Source organism: Neomonachus schauinslandi, chromosome 3 (assembly GCF_002201575.2).
Source record: "Neomonachus schauinslandi chromosome 3, ASM220157v2, whole genome shotgun sequence".
In the NCBI taxonomy this organism is placed as follows: Eukaryota; Metazoa; Chordata; class Mammalia; order Carnivora; family Phocidae; genus Neomonachus; species Neomonachus schauinslandi.
Genome location: NC_058405.1, coordinates 160,638,377 through 160,657,880, shown reverse-complemented (window position 1 = coordinate 160,657,880; position 19,504 = coordinate 160,638,377). Strand labels below are relative to the sequence as shown.

At 36.5% G+C, this 19,504-nt stretch overlaps 1 protein-coding gene across 1 annotated transcript in view; it reads left to right on the top strand.

Annotated features, from left to right (window-relative positions):
* The window catches only part of ICA1L (islet cell autoantigen 1 like), a 43,938-nt gene that overhangs the window by 12,553 nt on the left and 11,881 nt on the right, over positions 1–19,504 (top strand). The window contains exons 8-10 of the mRNA XM_021703089.1: positions 1,078–1,121; positions 12,932–13,006; positions 18,452–18,706. Of these exons, the coding sequence (XP_021558764.1) occupies positions 1,078–1,121; positions 12,932–13,006; positions 18,452–18,706 (374 nt within the window). The remainder of the gene's footprint in view (positions 1–1,077; positions 1,122–12,931; positions 13,007–18,451; positions 18,707–19,504) is intronic.

Genomic DNA, 19,504 nt, shown 5'->3' with positions numbered 1-19,504 from the left:
CTTAGCGCGGAGATGCCAAGTGTCGCTCCCAGGGAAGGAGCTTGGTGGGGCCGCTGTCGCTGCTCAGTGTGCACGCTGCCTCTAAAAGGGCTCCTTGCAAAACAAACACTTAACGCTGTTTTTGCTTTTTGCCTTTTTTGTAAAAGTGAAAATCCCCTTTGGGCTTCTTTCAGTTAGCAAAGGTGGGTACTAACGTAGGTCTTCTGTAGAAGCATAATGCAAGCTTTTGAAAAGCAGGGGATTACCTGTATTGCTTTTTACATATCTTTAAAGATTTATTAAAAACAGCCTCTAATACTAGAATTGTGAGGTTACACCCCAGGAATAATGCCTAAATCTATGTTCAACTTCTTTGTCAAATTTTTCTTGCACATGGATGATATAAATATCCAAAGTTAGTATTGACTGAGAATATTTTAGGCAAATGTATCTTCTTTTGCAAATGTCACCTTGCTGTTCAAAATAGAGTACTCCATTTTTTCTGCAATTCTTCATTCCCTCTATTTAGATCCCAGGTATTATTGAGCAAATGCTTCAGTGCTTGAAAACTAAACCTCATACTCCGTGACTTTGGTGACAGATGTTCTCTATGATGTGGTACTTAACACGGTGGCTATAATACTGAACACGGTACCTGGTGCTTCATCAGTACTCAGTAACTGTTGTTGAAAGAATAAGGGATGAAGGATCATTTTCATAGTCTATGTAGATCTAGAGAAGAAGTGACATTTGTCTCAGATTTTATTTTTATAAATTTTTTTTTTTTTATTTGCGAGAGAGAGAATGAGAGAGAGCACGAGAGGGAGGAGGGTCAGAGGGAGAAGCAGACTCCCTGCTGAGCAGGGAGCCCGATGTGGGACTCAATCCCGGGACTCCAGGATCATGACCTGAGCTGAAGGCAGTCGCTTAACCAACTGAGCCAGCCAGGCGCTCTGTCTCAGATTTTAGATCTATCTACAAGACAACTATTTTATATGTCATCTCAGTTAAAAATATTTTTTAACCATATACAACTGTAGAATATGAGTCCCAAGTATATTTTAACCAAAATCTTTGCGTTTTTGGTTTTTACTTTAGGTTAGTTTTGTCAGATGAGGAAGTGAGCTTGGGAAATGAACCAGGTAAGATGGTAAATTCATTAAAATGTGAAATGATCACATTTGAAATGTCAAAACAGTTTGTCACAACCTTTTAAAACAGATTGTATGAATATCCATTCATTTAAAAAACATGTTAAGTCAATTTATAAATCTCTTCTATATAAACACTTTTGAGTTAGATTTCTTTTCCCCCCAGCTTTACTGAGTTACAATTGACATACAACACTGTACGTTTAAGGTGTACAGTGTGAGGATATACGTACATATTGCTAAATGATTATCACTATAAACATAGTTAATACATGCATCACTGCACATAGTTACTATGTATCTTTTGGCGGCAAGAACATTTAAAATTTATTCTCTTAGCAACTGTCAAGTATGTAATACAGTATTGTTAACTATAGTCACCATGCTATACATTAGATCCCCAGAACTTAATCATCTTTAGCTGGAAGTTTATACCCTTTGACCAAATTCCACCGTTTTTTCCTGCCTCCCAGGCCCTATTAACCACCAATCTACTTTCTCTTTCTGAGTTTGACTTTTTAAGATGTAACATTTCAGTGAGATCATATAGTATTTGTCTTTCTCTGACTTATTTCACTTAGTGTAATGTCCTCCAGACTCATCCATGTTATTGCAAATAGTAGGATTTCCTTCTTTTTTATGAGTAAATAATATTTCCTTCTTTTTTATGAGTAAATAATATTCAATTCTATTCTATTTTATATATGTATATATATAACATTTTCTTTATCCATTTATCTGTGATGGACATTTCAGTTGTTTCCATGTCTTGGCCATTGTAAATAATATTGCAGTGAACATGGGGATGCGGATATCTCTTCAAGATAGTAATTTTATTTCCTTTGGATATATGTACCCAGATGTGGAAGTGCTGGAGCATATGGTAGTTCTGTTTTTAATTTTTTTTTTTTTTTAAAGATTTTATTTATTTATTTGACAGAGAGAGACACAGTGAGAGTGGGAACACAAGCAGGGGGGCGTGGGAGTGGGAAAGGGAGAAGCAGGCTTCCCGCTGAGCAGGGAGCCCCTTGTGGGGCTCGATCCCAGGACCCTGGGATCATGACCTGAGCCGAAGGCAGACGCTTAATGACTGAGCCCACCCAGGCGCCCCTGTTTTTAATTTTTTGAGGAACCTCCATACTGCTTTCCATAATGGCTACACCAATTTATATTCCCACCAACAGGGCACAAGTGTTCCCTTTTCTCCACATCCTATCCCACATTTGCTATCTCTTATCTTTTTGATACCAGCATCCTAACAAGTGTGAGGTGATAGCTCACTGTGGTTTTGATTTCTATTTCCCTGATGAGTGGTGTTGTGTATATGTCTTCTTTGGTTGGAAAAATGTGTACCTAGGTTCTTTGCCCATTTTTAATCAGGTTATTTTGTTTGTTTTTGCTATTAAGTTATGAGTTCCTTACAGATTTGGATAGGAACCCCTTATCATATAGATGATTTGCAAGTATTTTACTCATTCTGTAGGCCAGTGTGATTGGGATTTTTGATTGTTGATTGTTTTGTTGTTATTTTTTTGCTGTGCAGAGGATTTTTAGTTTGATGTAGTCTTCTTTATTTTTGCTTTTGTTTCTTGTGCTTTTGGTGTCCAATGCAAAAAAATCATTGCCAACACCAATGTCAAGGAGTTTTTTCCCTAGTATTTTTTTTAATTGAAGGATAGTTAACATATATTAGTTTCAGGTATTGGGGGCGCCTGGATGGCTCAGTCAGTTAAGCATCTGCCTTTGGCTCAGGTCATGATCCCAGGTTCCTGGGATTGAGCCCTGCTCAGTGGGGAGCCTGCTTCTCCTGCTCTCTCTGCCTGCCACTCTCCCTGCTTGTTCTCTCTCTCTCTCTCTCTCTCTCTGTCAAATAAATAAATAAATAAAAGTCTATATTAGTTTCAGGTACACAACACAGAGATTTGACAGTTATGGACATTACAAAATGTTCACCATGATAAGTGTAGTCACCATCTGTCATCCTGCAAAGTTATTACAATATTACTATTTGTATTCCCTGTGCTGTACTTCCCATTCTCGTGATTTATCTATTTTATGACTGGAAGTTTGTACTGGATATGTATGTTGCCTCTGCCTCCACCCCACTCTGCTCTGGCGACCACTGGTTCTCTATATTCATGTGTGTTTCTTTTTGTTGTTGTTTGTTTTGTTTTGTCTTTTTTTTTTTTTTTTTTTTAGAGTCCAGATATAAGGGGAATCATACAGTATTTGTCTTTCTCTGACTTGTTTCACTTATTGTAATACCCTCTAGGTCCATCATGTCATGAATGGCAAGATTTCATTCTTTTTTATGGTTGAGTAATTCTGTATGCATTTATGATCTATATTTATAATGTCCTATTTTAAGCTGATAAGAACTTCAATAGCATATGGAAACTCTACACTTTCCTCCCCCTCACATTTTAGGTTATTAATGTTATCATTTACATATTTTTTATTGTGTATCCAGTAACAAATTATTGTAGTTATAGTTATTTTTAATGTTTGTTTTTTTTAACTTTTAAACTAGAGTTGAAAGTGATTTATGCACCACTCTTCCAATATTATAGAATCTGACTTTGAGTATATATTTACCTTTACTGATGAGTTGTACACATTTGTGCAGTTTTATGAGGTTATTTAACATCCTTTCATTTCAGCTTGTAGAATGTCCTTTAGCCTTCCTTGTAAGGGAGGTCTAGTGGTGATGAACTTTCTCAACTTTCATTTGTTTGGGAAGGGCTTTCTCTCTCTTTCCTTTCTGAAGGACAGCTTTGCCGGGTATAGTATTCTTCACTGAGTTTTTTTCTTTCAGTATTTTGAATATATCATACTGCTCTCTCCTGGCCTACAAAGTTTCTCCTGAGAAATCTGCTTACAGTCTTATAGGGGCTCCCTCATATGTTAGAAGTCACTTTTTTCTTGCTGCTTTAAAAATTCTGTCTTTGTCTTTTGACAATGTGATTACAATGTGTTGTTGTATGTGACTGGACAAAGCTGCTGCTCATGCTCTGAGGTTGGGGGAGGCCCACTGGCTGTATTTTGTGTTTAAGTGGTGCTGTCGGCTGGGATCCCTGGGAAAGGGCTGTGCTCTGAGGTCAGGCAGGGTCACTAGCTGGGCTTCACAGTCATCTCTGATCAAATGATGCCACTGCCAAGCCTCTTTTTTCAGGCAGGGCTTCATGGTCTGATATGGCCTCAGCCTATGCTTTGCAACTAGCAGGACTGCAGAGGCTGGGTTCTAAATCAGGTGGGACGGTGGCTGTGCTCTGCTGTTGAGCAAGATTGCTGGCCATACTTCCTAGTTGAGTGGGCCTCATGCTTTACTGCATGATTGGGCAGGGCTTGAGACTGTGTTTTACAACTGAGTGGGATCACTGACTGGGCTCCCTGCTTGGGTGAGACTGCAGGCTGTGCTCAACAATTGAGCATGGCCATCCGCGTGGCTTCAGTGCCAGGCAGGGCTATAGACTGGAGTTTGCTGCTAGGCAGCACCGTAAGCTGGGCTGTGATGCTCCCCAGGGTCACTGTTAGGGCTTCCTGGTGAGCTAGGCAGGAGGTTATGCTTCATACTTGGCTGGGGCTGCTGACTTGTCTCTCTTTCTGGTTGGGTGGTAGGATATGCTCTGTAACTTCCCAGGGTCTCAGTCCAGGCTTCCTGGTCAGGTGGGACTGGAGGCTATACTCAGCAATGAGTTAGCTTTCTAGCAGTACCTAATTAAAAGGTCTACTTATTTTCTTTAGGGAATTTTGATTTTCTCTAAGATAAGGGCTTTTAATGTAGACATTTATTTCACAGGGTGGTATGATTAAGTTTCAAGCTTTTCCTCACACTTCAATAAATGTTCTTATTTTTTTTTTATAAATACATATTATGTATACAATCAGTATATATTCAATCAGTGCAGCTTTGGAGCCAGGAAAATCAGGGTTTGAATGCCAGCTTTTAAAAACAAGTCATTTACCTCTCTCATTTTTCTCATCTGAAATATGAGTCATATACTCCTACCTTACAGAGATATCAAAACTAGAGATACTTATAAACTACATAAACTACACAATAGGTGTACTGTTAATGCAAGAGGCATTTTTAAGTGTACACATAGATACAGACCATGTTGATAAACCATAATAATCATGGACTTGTATACCTAACATAGCTTCAAGTATATGTTCAAAAGGTTAGCTTCTTGTGCATATATAATCCCATACTCAAGTAGAGGGCATATTTTTAAAAGGCCCAGATGAAATATAATGGATATTGTTGTAGTTTCACCATTCATTTGTAGCATTATTCAATCTTTAAAAACTGCTGTATCAGTAATTATGTCTACTTTTTTAGAATTTATTTTATTTTATTTTTTTAAAGATTTTATTTATTTATTTGACAGAGAGAGACAAAGTGAGAGAAGGAACCCAAGCATGGGGAGTGGGAGAGGGAGAAGCAGGCTTCCCGCCCCGCGGAGCAGGGAGCCCAACACAGGGCTCGATCCCAGGACCCTGGGACCATGACCTTAGCCAAAGGCAGACGCTTAACGACTGAGCCACCCAGGCACCCCATGTCTACTTTTTTTAAAAAAGATTTTATTTATTTATCTATTTGAGAGAGAGAGAGAAAGAGCACAAGTGGGAGGAGGGGCAGAGGGAGAGGGGAAGGGAGAATCCCAAGCAAACTACTCACTGAGCTTGGAGCCTAATGCAGGGCTCAGTCTCACAACCCTGAGATCATGACCTGAGCCAAAATCAAGAGTCAGATGCTCATCCAACTGAGCCACCCAGGTGCCCCGTTATGTCTACTTTTTATTTCCAAATATTTGTTCCTTCTCTCTTTTTTTCTTAATTAATCTTGCTAAAGGTTTATTTATTCTTTCAACAAATCAGCTTTTGGTTTTGTTAAACCTGTCTATTGAATCTTTGTTTCATTAATTTTTAGTTCTTATCTTCATTATTTTCTTCCTCTATTATTTTTGTTTTTTTAAGTCTAAAAATTTCCCTTTTTCTGTATCCCACAAGTTTTTATTTATTTATTATTATTATTTTTATTTATTTTTATTTGACACAGAGAGAGAGATAGCGAGAGAGAGAGCACAAGCAGGGAGAGTGGCAGGCAGAGGGGGAGGGAGGCTCCCCACTGAGCAAGGAGCCTGATGCGGGGCTCGATCCCAGGACCCTGAGATCATGACCTGAGCCAAAGGCAGCCGCTTAACTGACTGAGCCACCCAGGCGCCCCTCCCACAAGTTTTTTTTAAAAAACTTTATTGAGGTATATTTTCTTTATCATGAAACTCATTCAGTTGTATAAGTCAGTAATTTTTAGTTACTATGGAGCATTGCAACCATCTCTGTAAGTCAGATTTAGAACATTTTCATCCTTTCAGTAATAAGATCCCTCACACTCGTTTGCTGTAATCCCCATTTTCACTCCTAATCCTTTTTTGGACGTTTCATATAGCTAGAATCATGTAATATGTGTTCTTCTTGTATCTGATTTTTTTCACTTCATATAACACTTCTGAGCTTCATCCATGACACAACTTGTGTTGGTACTTCCTTTTTATTGCTTAATCCATTGTATGGATGTCCATAAACTTTGATATATAGTATTTTCATTATAATCTGGTTTAAATTGTTTTAAACTTTTCATTATATCTTCTGTCATCTATGGCCATGAGTGATTTTAAATTGTGTTTCTGAAATTGCCAAATTAAGGAGATACTGAAATTAATCTTTTTGTCATTGATTTTTTTTTTAATTTTTTTTTTTTAAGATTTTATTTATTTGACAGAGAGAGAATGAGAGAGAGAGCACATGAGAGTGGGGAGGGTCAGAGGGAGAAGCAGGCTCCCCGCCGAGCAGGGAGCCCGATGCGGGACTTGATCCAGGGACTCCAGGATCATGACCTGAGCCGAAGGCAGTCGCTTAACCAACTGAGCCACCCAGGCGCCCTGTCATTGATTTTTAAACTTAAACCATTATGGTCGGAGAATGTAACCTTGTCATACTGATTCTTTAAATTATTGGGACACTCTCTATGGACTAAGAAGTGGACGAATTTTCTAAATATTCCATATGCTTGATGTGTTTTCTAACTGTTGAATGCAGGAGCCTATATAAGTATTACATCAAGCTAATTATTTGTGCTGCTTTAAGTCGTTTGTATCTTTACTAATTTTTAATTTACTTGATGTATCAATAATTGAGAAATGTGTTTTGAAATCTCTGCTATTGAGGTGGATTTTCATTCTTCCTGCAGTTTTTCTCTTTATATACTTTGAGGATTTTGGAGTGATGGTTGTATATAAGTTTAAATGTTTTTGTTTTTAATTTTTTTTTTAATGTTTTTGTTAAAGATTTTACTTATTTTATCCACTTATTTTTTTTAAAGATTTTATTTATTTGAGGGAGAGAGAGAGAGAGCACGCGAGCAAGAGAACACAAGCAGGAGGAGCAGCAGAGGGAGAAGGAGAAGCAGACCTCCTGCTGAGCAGGGATCCCAGTGTGGGGCTCAATCCCAGAACCCTTAGATCATGACCTGAGCTGAAGGCAGCCACCTAACTGACTGAGCCACCCAGGAGCCCCTTATTTATTTATTTTAGAGAGAGAGAGGAAGCACAAGTGGGGGTAGGGGCAGAGAGAGAGAATGCAAGAAGACTCTGTGCTGACACAGGGCCCAAACTCACAACCCTGAGATCATGACCTGAGCTGAAACCAAGAGTTGGACACTCAACTGACTGAGCCACCCAGGCACTCCAGTTTAGAATTCTTATATCTGTTTAGCAAATTAATCTGTTATCAATATAATGACCCCTTCTGTCCCTAATACTACTTCTTGGCTTATAGTTTCCTTTGTATGACATTAGCTTAGCTTAAGTAGTTTTATTTTTGTTAGTATCTGCTTTGTATACCGTTTCCTGCACTTTTACTTTCAACTTTCCCATGTTCTTATATCTTAGGGTGTGGCTCTTGTAAATAAAATTAAGCTGGATTTTTGTTTTAAAGGCCCCATATATCAGTTTGTCATTCCTTTGTTTGATGAATTTAGTCCATTTACATTTATTGTCATGATTTATATTTGGACTTGTATTTTCTGTTTTCTCTTTGTTTTGTTCTTCCACCCCATTATTTTGTCCCGTTTTGCCTTATTTGGATTGATTAAGGTTTTTTCATTTGTTATTAAAGATTTCTTAGTCCTTTTTCCCATGTACTAGTTTGGAAGTTACACATCTTATTTCTGTTTTTGGTGATTTCCCTTGAATTTGATCATGCATACTTTAACCGACTGAGCCACCCAGGTGCCCATATCATACATACTTGAAATAAAGGCTAGGTTTATGACTATCTCAGTATTCCCAAAATATTACAAAGATCTTAAACTAAACCCAGTCACTCCCATCTCACTTCACCAACTATTAGTCTTCAATGTTTTATTTCTTTTTGTGACTTCCCACAAATCAATAAAAAGTATCTTTTTATGAAGAAATGTTATTTATATATTACCAGTATTTTTCCTTTGTTACTATTTCTTCATATATTTCAGATCTTCATTGTGATCTCATTTTCCTTTTCTGTAACTAAAGATGCCATGGTGGTGAACTTGGCTTATGTTTGTCTGGAAATAATTGTTATTTCTCATTTTTGAAAGACAGTTTTGCTCGGTAAACAATTTTAGGTTGGTTGGTATTTTCTTTCACCATCTTGTGAATATTGTTGTATTGTTTTCTGCTTTCCCTGGGCTGTTGAGAAATCTTCTGTTAGTCTAATTATTTAGTGAATTTGGTTTTTCTTTCTGGCTGCTTTTAGGATATGCTGTTTGTTTTTTGGTGTTCTTGCTGTTTCAGTACAATGTGTCTAAATGTGCAGGGGTTTTTTTGTTTTTTTCATCTTTCATAGTATAAGTTGTATTTCCTGTGTCTGTGTCTTTTACCAATTCTGGAAAATGTTCAGCCATTATCTTTTTTTTCTTATATGCTAAATATACATACCTCCACCATTATCTTTTAAAATATTGCTTCTCCTCTGTTTTCTCTGTTTCCTCCTCTGGAACCTCAGTAAGCTTATGTTGGACTTTTCATTCATCTTTCATATCTTTTGTCCTCTCTTTCATATTTTCCATCTCCTTTCCTTCTGTTCTTCAGGTCTAGGTAAATTCTTCAGGTCTGTTTTTCCACTAATTTTCTCTTCTTGCATTTAATCTGTTTAATCTATATGAGTTTCCCACCTCCCCAGCAAGCTTACTTTTTATTTCTAAGAGTCCTGTTTGTTTCTTTTACAAATCTCTGCCTTGTTGGTTATTATAGTATTTTGTTCTTTCTCACCTTTTGTCTCATATCTATATCTAAAAATACACATATTTGAAGTCCTTGGTTGGGTGTCTTTATTATTTATTGGTTTCTCTCAATTTGGTTAGGTGTCTGACTCTTAATTTTGTTCTCGGGGCCATGGGATTGAGCCCTATGTTAGGCTCCGTGCTTAGCAGAGTCTGCTTCTCTCCCTCTCCCTCTCCCTCTGCCCCTCCCCACACACTCATATGCCCTCTCTCTTTTAAAGAAATAAATAAATCTTAAAAGAAAGAAAGAAAGAAAACCAAACCCCACATAAGTACCAAAAGCAATGTGGAGTAAAGCAGATCATTATTAAAGGTTTCTGGGGAAGAGAGAGGAGGGAGATTAGCCTGTGTCTTATACAGCAACATCTCCTTAAAGATCCTTTAGTACCTCTCCATTCCCCAAACTGTTTCTGTAGCTTACCAAAATTTCCATGGTGTGTGACTGTCTGTCACCCATTCTTTCCCTGCCCTCAAATTCTTATTCTCCTCTATCACTTCCTTCTCTAGCCACCTCCAGAATCTCTTTCCCATACTCAGATTTTTCCAAAGTTCAACTGAAATCTTTACTGATAGTCTATTTTTTATCCTTTGTAGTTTTAAACCAGCTTTATACTATTTGAACTTAATTTATCCTTTGCTTCTTTATCTTAAAGCTAAATAACACTGAATTCCTTATACCTTTCTTTTGATTTTGTTTTTCTTTTGATTGCTTTGGTTTATTTAACTTTTTCCATTTTCTTTTGTAGTATCCCAAATTGAGCATCAAATTTTAAGAAAAGTGTAGTAGAGATATTACTACCTTGTCTTTAGACATATTACACCCTCTAAGCTCACTATACAGCAACACTATTCATGTTTTACATAGGAGACATTTACATTTCATTATCTCTTTAAAAAGTGTCCTTGATAATAGTTGAAGATGTCAAAATCTTGGGCTTTTTGTTTTTGTTTTTCTTTGCTTTTTTTTTCTGGTCTGTGTGTTTATACTGGGTAGTAAATGAGGTACAGGTAAATTATGTGGGCAACTGGATCCCAAATTAATGATAGGGCATAATTTGTCTCAGTATACACCCCAACCTTGGAGATAGTTTTGTTTTTTTTTTTTAAACATTTTTTTGCCTGGGGAGCTTTGGGAGTATGCTGTCTTTTAGCACATATGTTTGATCTTTCCCTTCATATGAAATTACTACTACTCTCACTTTGGTGGAGGTGAGGAATGCAGAGAAGCTGCTTACAACTATGCACGTAAAATAAGTATCTATTGTGCAGAGACACGGAGATCAAGCAGAATAAAACATAAAATGGACTTTCAGAGAATACAGAATTAGACACAAGTCCACCAGGGAAGGGATAGGCTTCTGAATGTGAAAACTTTTTTTTAATTGAGGTATAAATGACATACTAGTTTCAGATTTGCAACATAATGATTTGATATTTGTATATAATGTAGAAGGATCACCACAATAAGTCTAGTTAATACCCATCACCATACACAGAAAATTTTTTTCTTGTGATGAGATTTATTTTTTCAGCAACTTTCAAATATGCAATACAGTATTATTAACTAGTCACCATGCTATATTACATACCTATTACTCATTTTATAACCAGAAGTTTATACCTTTTGACCCCCTTTACCTATTTTGCCCCCCCCGCGCCCCCCCCCCCCCCCATCCCCAGCCTCTCTTTCATATTTTCCATCTCCTTTCCTTCTGTTCTTCAGGTCTAGGTAAATTCTTCTTTGGAAGAATTTTTTTTTTGCAACCACCAAATCTGGTCTGTGAGCTTGGTTTTTGTTTGTCTTTTTGTTTTTTAAATTCTACATATAAGCAAAATCATACAGTATTTGTCTTTCTCTGTGTTATTTCACATGGCATAATGTCTATAAGGTCCATCCATGTTGTTAAAAATGGCAAGATTTCATTTTTTTAATGACTGATTAATATTCCATTGTGTGTGTGTGTATGTGTATATATATATATATTTTTTCTTTACCTGTTTATCCATTGTTGCACTTAGGTTGTTTCCATGTCTTGGTTATTATAAATAATACCATAGTGAATGTGGGGGTGCATATATCTTTTCGAGGTAGTGGGTTTTGGTTTGTTTGTTTGTTTTGTTTTTTCAGATAAAATACCCAGACGCGGCATTGCTGGATCATTTGGTGGTTCTATTTTTAATTTTGGGGGGAACCTCCATACTTTTTTCCATAGTAGCTGTACCAATTTACATGGAATGTGAAAACTTAACTTTCAAGGGGACATAGATGTAACAAAGGACCTGAATACCTATGCGTATTATAAAGTTATTTGTGTGTGTATGCACACACACACACACACATATATATAAATTATATATATTGTATTACAGATCTTTCTCAACTTTAGATGGGGTTACATCCTGATAAACCCATCGTAAATTGAAAATATCATTAAGTTGAACCCCTGAAACTAATACAACACCTGTATGTTAACTATACTGGAATTAAAATAAAAAATTTAAAAAATTTTTTAAATCAAAAAAATAAAAAAGGTATTTTCTTTCTATACCAAAAAAAAAAGAGCAAATATCGTAAGTCGAGATGCATTTAATATATCTAACATAAGAACACCATAGCTTATCCTGGCCTCTGTTAAACGTGCTCAGACACTTACATTGGCCTGCAGGTGGGCAAAATGATCTAACACAAAGCCTATTTTATAGTTAGGTATTGAATATCTCATGTAATTTATTGAATGCTGAAACTGAGAACAGAATGTTTTTATGGGTACAGCAGGTTGTAAGTATATCAGTTGTTTATCCTGTGAGCACATGGCTGACTGGGAGCTGTGGCTTGTTGCTGCTGCCCAGCATCACAAGAAAGTATTGTATTACGTCTCACTACCCTGGGAAAATATCAAATTCAAAATCTGAAGTACAGTTTCTACTGAATGTGTATCTCTTTTGCGTCATTATAAAGTCAAAAAATTGTAAGTCAAACCAGTATAAGTAGGGGACCATCTGTGCACACAAATATACATGTATACACATGTACAAATATACACATATATATACACATACACACAAGTGTGATTTTTTAAAAAGTAATTCTTTAAATTTTTACATCTCCATTTTATATGTATTATAAACTGATTTGGTCAACTGCACACTTAGGCCGAATTATTATTATTTTTAATATGAAAGAGTGATTTTTATTTATTTAAGATTTTATTTATTTATTTGACAGAGAGAGAGATAGTGAGAGCGGGAACACAAGCAGGGGGAGTGGGAGAGGGAGAAGCAGGCTTCCCGCTGAGCAGAGAGCCCGACGCGGGTCTTGATCTCAGGACCCTGGGATCATGACCTGAGCCGAAGGCAGACGCTTAACGACTGAGCCACTCAGGTGCCCCAGGCCGAATTATTATAAAATATTACAGTAAATATGCATGCTAGATTTCTCCTTATTCAGCTTATCATTTATGTGCTTTTGTTTCAGCAGCCGAAGATCACAAGGAAAAGCATTTTCAAATAAGAGAATTTGGAGCACCTCAGTTTTCTAATTCTGAAAATGGTAAGAAATTATAATTTCATTATATATGGATAATTTATTATTTAAAATTCTTTAGTTTTAATTTAATAATTATTTCCTTAACATTAAAACCTGTATAGGTCTCTACACAGGGATACAACCCTTTATTTCTATTTTGTAGCACATCACAATGGAAATGAAGTCATTATTTGTTTTATATGTTTGGGCCCTTGTCCAAACGTGTCTGTGTAACTGTGAGGACTGGTAGGACAGTGTCTGTCTCACTGTCTGGTGTACCTCCACCATCCAGCAGTTGTAGACACTCAGTAAATACTATTTTGAATATCTTTCCCAATCACTTATGTTGCAAATATTTTCCCCCATTTTGTCACTTGTCTTTTGACTTTTCATGTAGTTGTTTCTTGCATGTAAATTTTAAAACTAATTTTATATAGTCAAATTTATTAATCTTTTCTTTTATTGGATCTTGATTTTTGTCATATGCAAAACCCAGGTTAGAAGAGTTCATTTATGCTGTTTTCTAGTATTTGTATACTTTTATTTTTTACATTTAGATCTCCAATTCACTTGGAGTTTATTTAGCCATATGGTACTAGCAGTGGCTTAAATGTTATCGTTTTGCAAGTGGCCATCCTTTTATTATCATTTTTTTAAATGCTATCTTTGCCATAGGAATTTGAGATAACTTCCAGTCATATACAAGGTTTCTATATGTACTTGGGTCTGTTTGTGGACTTTCTTTATATTTCATTGATGCGTGCATGCACCAGTGCCATGTGGTTTTAATTACAGAAACTTTTTTTTGTGTTTTTATATCTGGTAAGGCTAGTATCCTTTCCCTTATTTTCTTAGCTATTCTTGCATGTTTATTTTTCAATATAAACTTTATATCATATTGTCTAGCTCCATAAAAAGGCTCATTGTTACTTTTATGGTGATCACATTAAATGTGAAAAACTGACAGCTTGATGGGTGCTTAGACATCCTGACCAGAAACAAGGGACATTTTTCTATTTGTTAAAATTTCCTTGTATATCTTTTATATGGTTTTTTTTTCATAGAGGATTTGAGCAGTTCTTATTATTTCTAAGTATTTTATTTTTTTGTTGCCATTATAAATGAGGTTTTTTTATATGCATATTTATATTTCTTATACATATATATGTATATATATGTCTTACATTACATATATATGTGTAATATATATCTATTTTAAGTAATCTTTATGCCCAACATGGGGCTCGAACTCACGATCATGAGATCAAGAGTTGCATGTTGTGTACCAACTGAGACAGCCAGGTGCCCCTTTTCCATTGTATTTTTAACTGGTTATTATTTTGTGTATATAATTGCTATTGATTTTTTGCATGTTAATATTATATGCTGCTACCTTGCTGAATTTTTTTTAGTTTGAGTTAGTTTTATCATTGATTGTCTAGGGTTTTCCAGGTATACCAACATGTCATTTGCAAATAGAGATAATCCTGTTCTTTCTTTACCAATTCTTGTTACTGTAATTGATTTCTTTGGTTTAATTGCATTAGTTACTACCACCAGAACAATGTTAAATAGTGGTGGGCATTTCCTGATTTTAGTGCGAGTTCCTGTAATGTTTCTGAATTAATTAGGATGTTGGCTTTTGATATGCGGTATATATTTTGTCATGTTAAAGAAGTATCCATACATTTCTAATTTCTGAAGAGTTTTTATTAGGAATGGTTGTTGAATTTTGCCAACAGCTTTTTCAGTATCTATGCCAGCAATTATTTGATTTTTCTTAAACGTATTAATATGAACTGTATTAATAGGCTTCCTGACATTACACCATCTTTGCATTCCAGCTATAAGTCCCGCTTTGTCACTGTGCATTAATTTGTTGATATTTTATTTACTATTTTTGCATTGCTGTTGATTTCCCTGTGAAAACATTTAGGCCTGGTACTTTTTTTTGTGTTTTCTTCTCTATGGAAATTGTATCAAAAAAATAGAGAGATTTTAAAAATTTTGTGTTTCAAGAGGCAAAATTAAGAAAATAAGATGACTGGGATAAATATTTACGGAAATTGGTCTGTTTAACCTTTCTATATGTACTGGGATCAATTTTAGTAAATTTTATTTTTCTCAAATTACTCATTTTGTCTAGATTGTCAGATTTATTTGCGTAGACTTGTATAAAAATCTCTTGATTTTTTAAGAGCTTTATTGAGATATAAGTTTAAAAAATTACCTATTCTAGGGTTGCCTGGGTGGCTCAGTTGGTTAAGCGACTGCCTTTGGCTCAGGTCATGATCCCGGAGTCCCGGATTGAGTCCCGCATCAGGCTCCCTGCTCAGCGAGGAGCCTGCTTCTCCCTCTGACCCTCCCCCCTCTCATGTACTCTCTCTCTCTCATTCTCGCTCTCTCAAATAAATAAATCTTTAAAAAAAAATCACCTATCCTAAATGTAAAATTCAGTGATTTTATTAAATTTATAGAGTTGTGCATCAATCACCACACTGAATATTAGAGTATTTCCCCAAATTCTCTCATACTTGTTTACAATCCTCACTCTCAACTCTCAGGCCTAGGAGGTTATTAATCTGATTTCTGTCTCTATAAATTTCCCTTTTCTAGACCAAAATTGTACAAAAGGTAGTCTTGTGTTTGGCTTTAGATGTCTTCTGTTAAGCCTAAGGTTTTTCTAGATTCATCCATGTGTTGCATATAGCAGTAGTTCATTACTTTTTTTCCCTTAAATTTTTAATTGTAAAATACACATAAAATTTACCATCTTGTTTTAAGTGTACAATTCAGTGGTATTAAATGCATAATATTCAACCATCACCACCAACCAGCTCTGTAACTCTTTTCTTTATAAAACTGAAAGTCTGTATTCATTAAACAGTAATTCCCCATCACCCCATCTCTGCCCAGCCCCTGACACCCAACATTCTCCTTTCTGTCTCTGTGATTTTGACTATTCCAAGTACGTCATGTACATGGAATCATATAATATTTGTCTTTTTGTGACTGGCTTATTTCACTTAGCATAATGTCCTCAAGGTTCGTCCATATTGTGGCATGTTGCAGAATTTCCTTCCTTTACAAGGCTGAATAATATTCCATTATATGTATATGCTGCATTTTGCTAACTCTGATTCCTTACTTTTTATTCATGGTTGTATTATACCACATTATATTTATCCATTTACCAGTTGATGGGCATTTGGCTTATTTACGGTTTTTGGCTATTATAATGTTGCTTCTGTGAACATTCAAAGACTTATCCGAGTATGGACATAAGATTTCATTTTTCTTGGTTAGATTCCTAGGAGTGGAATTTTAGGTTATGTGGTAAATTTGAGTTTATCTTTTTAAGGAACTTCCAAATTGTTTTTTCAAAATGGCTCTACTACCATTTCATTCCCACTAGCAAAGAATGAGGTGTATAGTTTTTCCATGTCTTTGTCAACATTTGGTATTGTCTTTTTAACATGTATATTCTAGTGCTTTTAATTTGTGGCTTTAATTGCATTTCTCCAGTGATTTATGATGTTGAGTATCTTTTCCTGTGTCTATTGGCCATCCATATATCTTCTTTGTTGACAAATCTATGAAGACCTATTTGCCTATTTTTTTTTTCTTTTAAAGATTTGTTATTTATTTATTTGACAGAGAGAGACACAGCGAGAGAGGGAACACAGCAGGGGAGTGGGAGAGGGAGAAGCAGGCTTCCCTTGGAGCAGGGAGCCCGATGCGGGGCTTGATCCCAGGACCTTAGGACCATGACCCAAGCCGAAGGCAGATTTGGGTTATTTACCTTATTATTAAGTTGCAAGATTTCTTTATTCTTGGTGCAAGTTCTTTGTCAGATATATGACTCATAAATATTTATCCCAGTCATCTTATTTTCTTAATTTTGCCTCTTGAAACACAAAATTTTAAAAATTTTATCAAGTTCAACTTATTTTTTTTCTTGTATGTTCTTTTGGTATCATATCTAGAAACTCTCCCTACCCAAAGTCACGAAGATTTTTTCTTATGTATTCCTCTTGAAGTTTTATAATTTTAGTTCTTATATGTAGGACTGTGATCATTTTGAGTTAATTGGTGTTTATGGTGTGAGGTAGTTAAGTCTTTTAATTTTTTTTAAAGATTTTATTTATTTATTTGATAGACAGTGAGAGAGGGAACACAAGCAGGGGGACTGGGAGAGGGAGAAGTTCAGCAGGGAGCCCGACGCGGGGCTCGATCCCAGGACCCTGGGATCATGACCTGAGCCAAAGGCAGACGCTTAACGACTGAGCCACCCAGGCACCCCTTAATTTTTGTTTATGTTTATTGCATATGCACATCCAGTTGTTGCAGTACCATTTATTGAAAGGACAGTCCTTTCTCCATTGAATTTTCTTGGCATTTTTGTTAAAATCCAGTGACCAAAAAAAAATGTAAGGTTGTGTTTCTGGATTCTCTTTTCTGTTCCACTGATCTGTATATCTGTCCTTGGCCAGTACCATATTATCTTGATTATTGTGGCTTTATAGGAAATTTTGAAATTAGGTGGCATAAGTCCCATAGCATTATTCTTTTTTTCCCCCCCCAAATTGTTTTGGCTATTCTAACTCCTTTGCATTTCCATAAAAATTTTACAATCATCTTGTCAATTTCTATCCAAAAAAGCCTACTGGGATTTTGATAGGTATTATGTTGAATTCATACATCAATTTGGAGTTAATTGCCATCTGGACAATATTGATTCTTCCAATCTGTAAATGTGGGGATTTTCTCTTTGACTTTTAGTGGTTTGCCTATGATGTATCTAGATATGGATCTCTTTATATTGATTCTACTTGGGTTTTATTAAGCTTGTTGAATGAGTACACTGATGTTTTCAAGAAATTTGGGAAATATTATCCATTTTTTCTTCAAATTCTGCCCCTCTCCCCCATCCTTTTGAGACTCAAATCAGAATCTCCATCTTATGACTGTGGTCTTGTTATCTGGGTGGGAAATGGGAGCTTGCACCTCTTGACTGCACTGCCCAGACTTAGCCAACAAGTTACTCAGGACAGGATGGGAAATGCTGACATCCTGCCCCTCCTGGGAACACAACTGGGGGGAGAAGGGAGCCTTATGTTTTTGGCTGCACAGGTCTAGAGTTGAATTTCCATTGTGCTGAATTGCGAGGGTGGTAGGAAGGGAGTGATTCTTAGTTCAAATACCATAGTCTGAATTTTAATAGATTGTCTTGAGTAAATGTTTCCTCATGTGTGTCCTTGGAACAATTTCTAGAGACTAACCTACGCAATTAGAAATAATTTCTCATAAACTTCCAATCAGTTTAATTGTTCATTATAAATTGTTTTAAAAACTTTCAAAAATTACATTAATGTATGAGAACAATGAAACAAATTTGATTTGCCCCATGTCCTACTCTCATTTCCTCAAAAAGAAAAAAGCCATTCTCTTTTTATTTTCACTCAACAGTTGCAAAAGATTTACCTATAGATTCACTGGAAGATGATTTTGAGAAGGAATTCTCATTTCTCAACAACCTCCTAAGTCCTGGTTCTTCAGGTACTGGTGAATTTACCCAAGAATGCCAGACCGCCTTTGGGAGCCCTGGCACCAGCTTCATGTTGCGGGAGCCTGCTGTGGGGTCTCAGCCTCTTGCTCATTCCTCACGATTCCTTCCTTCACAGCTCTTTGACCTTGGCCTTCATGCTGCTGGAGCTTTTAACAGTAAGTGCCTATGGAACATGTAGACACTCATGACTTACTTTATCTTTGTGAAGCAAAACTATGTATATGTGGATGCAAAAATCAACAAAGATATTGATTTAACTTCAGTACTACTAGATGAAATCTGTGTCTCTCCCATCAACTGAAAAAATAACAAATATTACCACTGGAGTATATCGACAGGTGTGAAACAAGAGCTGCTGTCCTGCTCCCTCTGCCAAACCCCACACTTAGTACATTGACTTGCCCAGAAGTCTTCTCTACATAGAAAATCAGGGTCTTATTTTAAACTCTTGCCCTGCTAAGTTACCCCTGCATAGGGCAGGCAATACCGTTTCTTCCATCTAGCCAAGCTTGGTGTGTTCTCTTCCCATGGGTTCTGCGTAGACAAGGATAGTTCCACGGCAGCGTCCTGGGCAAGGCAGCAGGACTGGAGGATGGTGGTAGAAAGCTGGGCAGGGTGTTTTCCTAAGGGTCACCTGCTTTGTTTATATGTCAGGGACTCCCTCTACTGACCTGCCCCACCAGCCTGTGTCCAACCCAGCACCTTCAGAGTTCTTTTGTTCGCCACTTCCACACTGGTTGCTAAGTACTGTCAATTCTATTTCTAAAACATGTCTCCAGTTTCACATTCCTCCTTTCTACCTCTATTCCCAGAGGCATTTAGAGACTTATTTGGTTTCCTGGGCTGCTGCAGGAGTCCTCCTACCAGGCCGCCCAAATCCCAGGTCACCTTCGTGCTTCCCCCAGAGTTCTTTCTCCAAGAGGCAGATTCTGATGTCAGCACTCTGCTTTCAG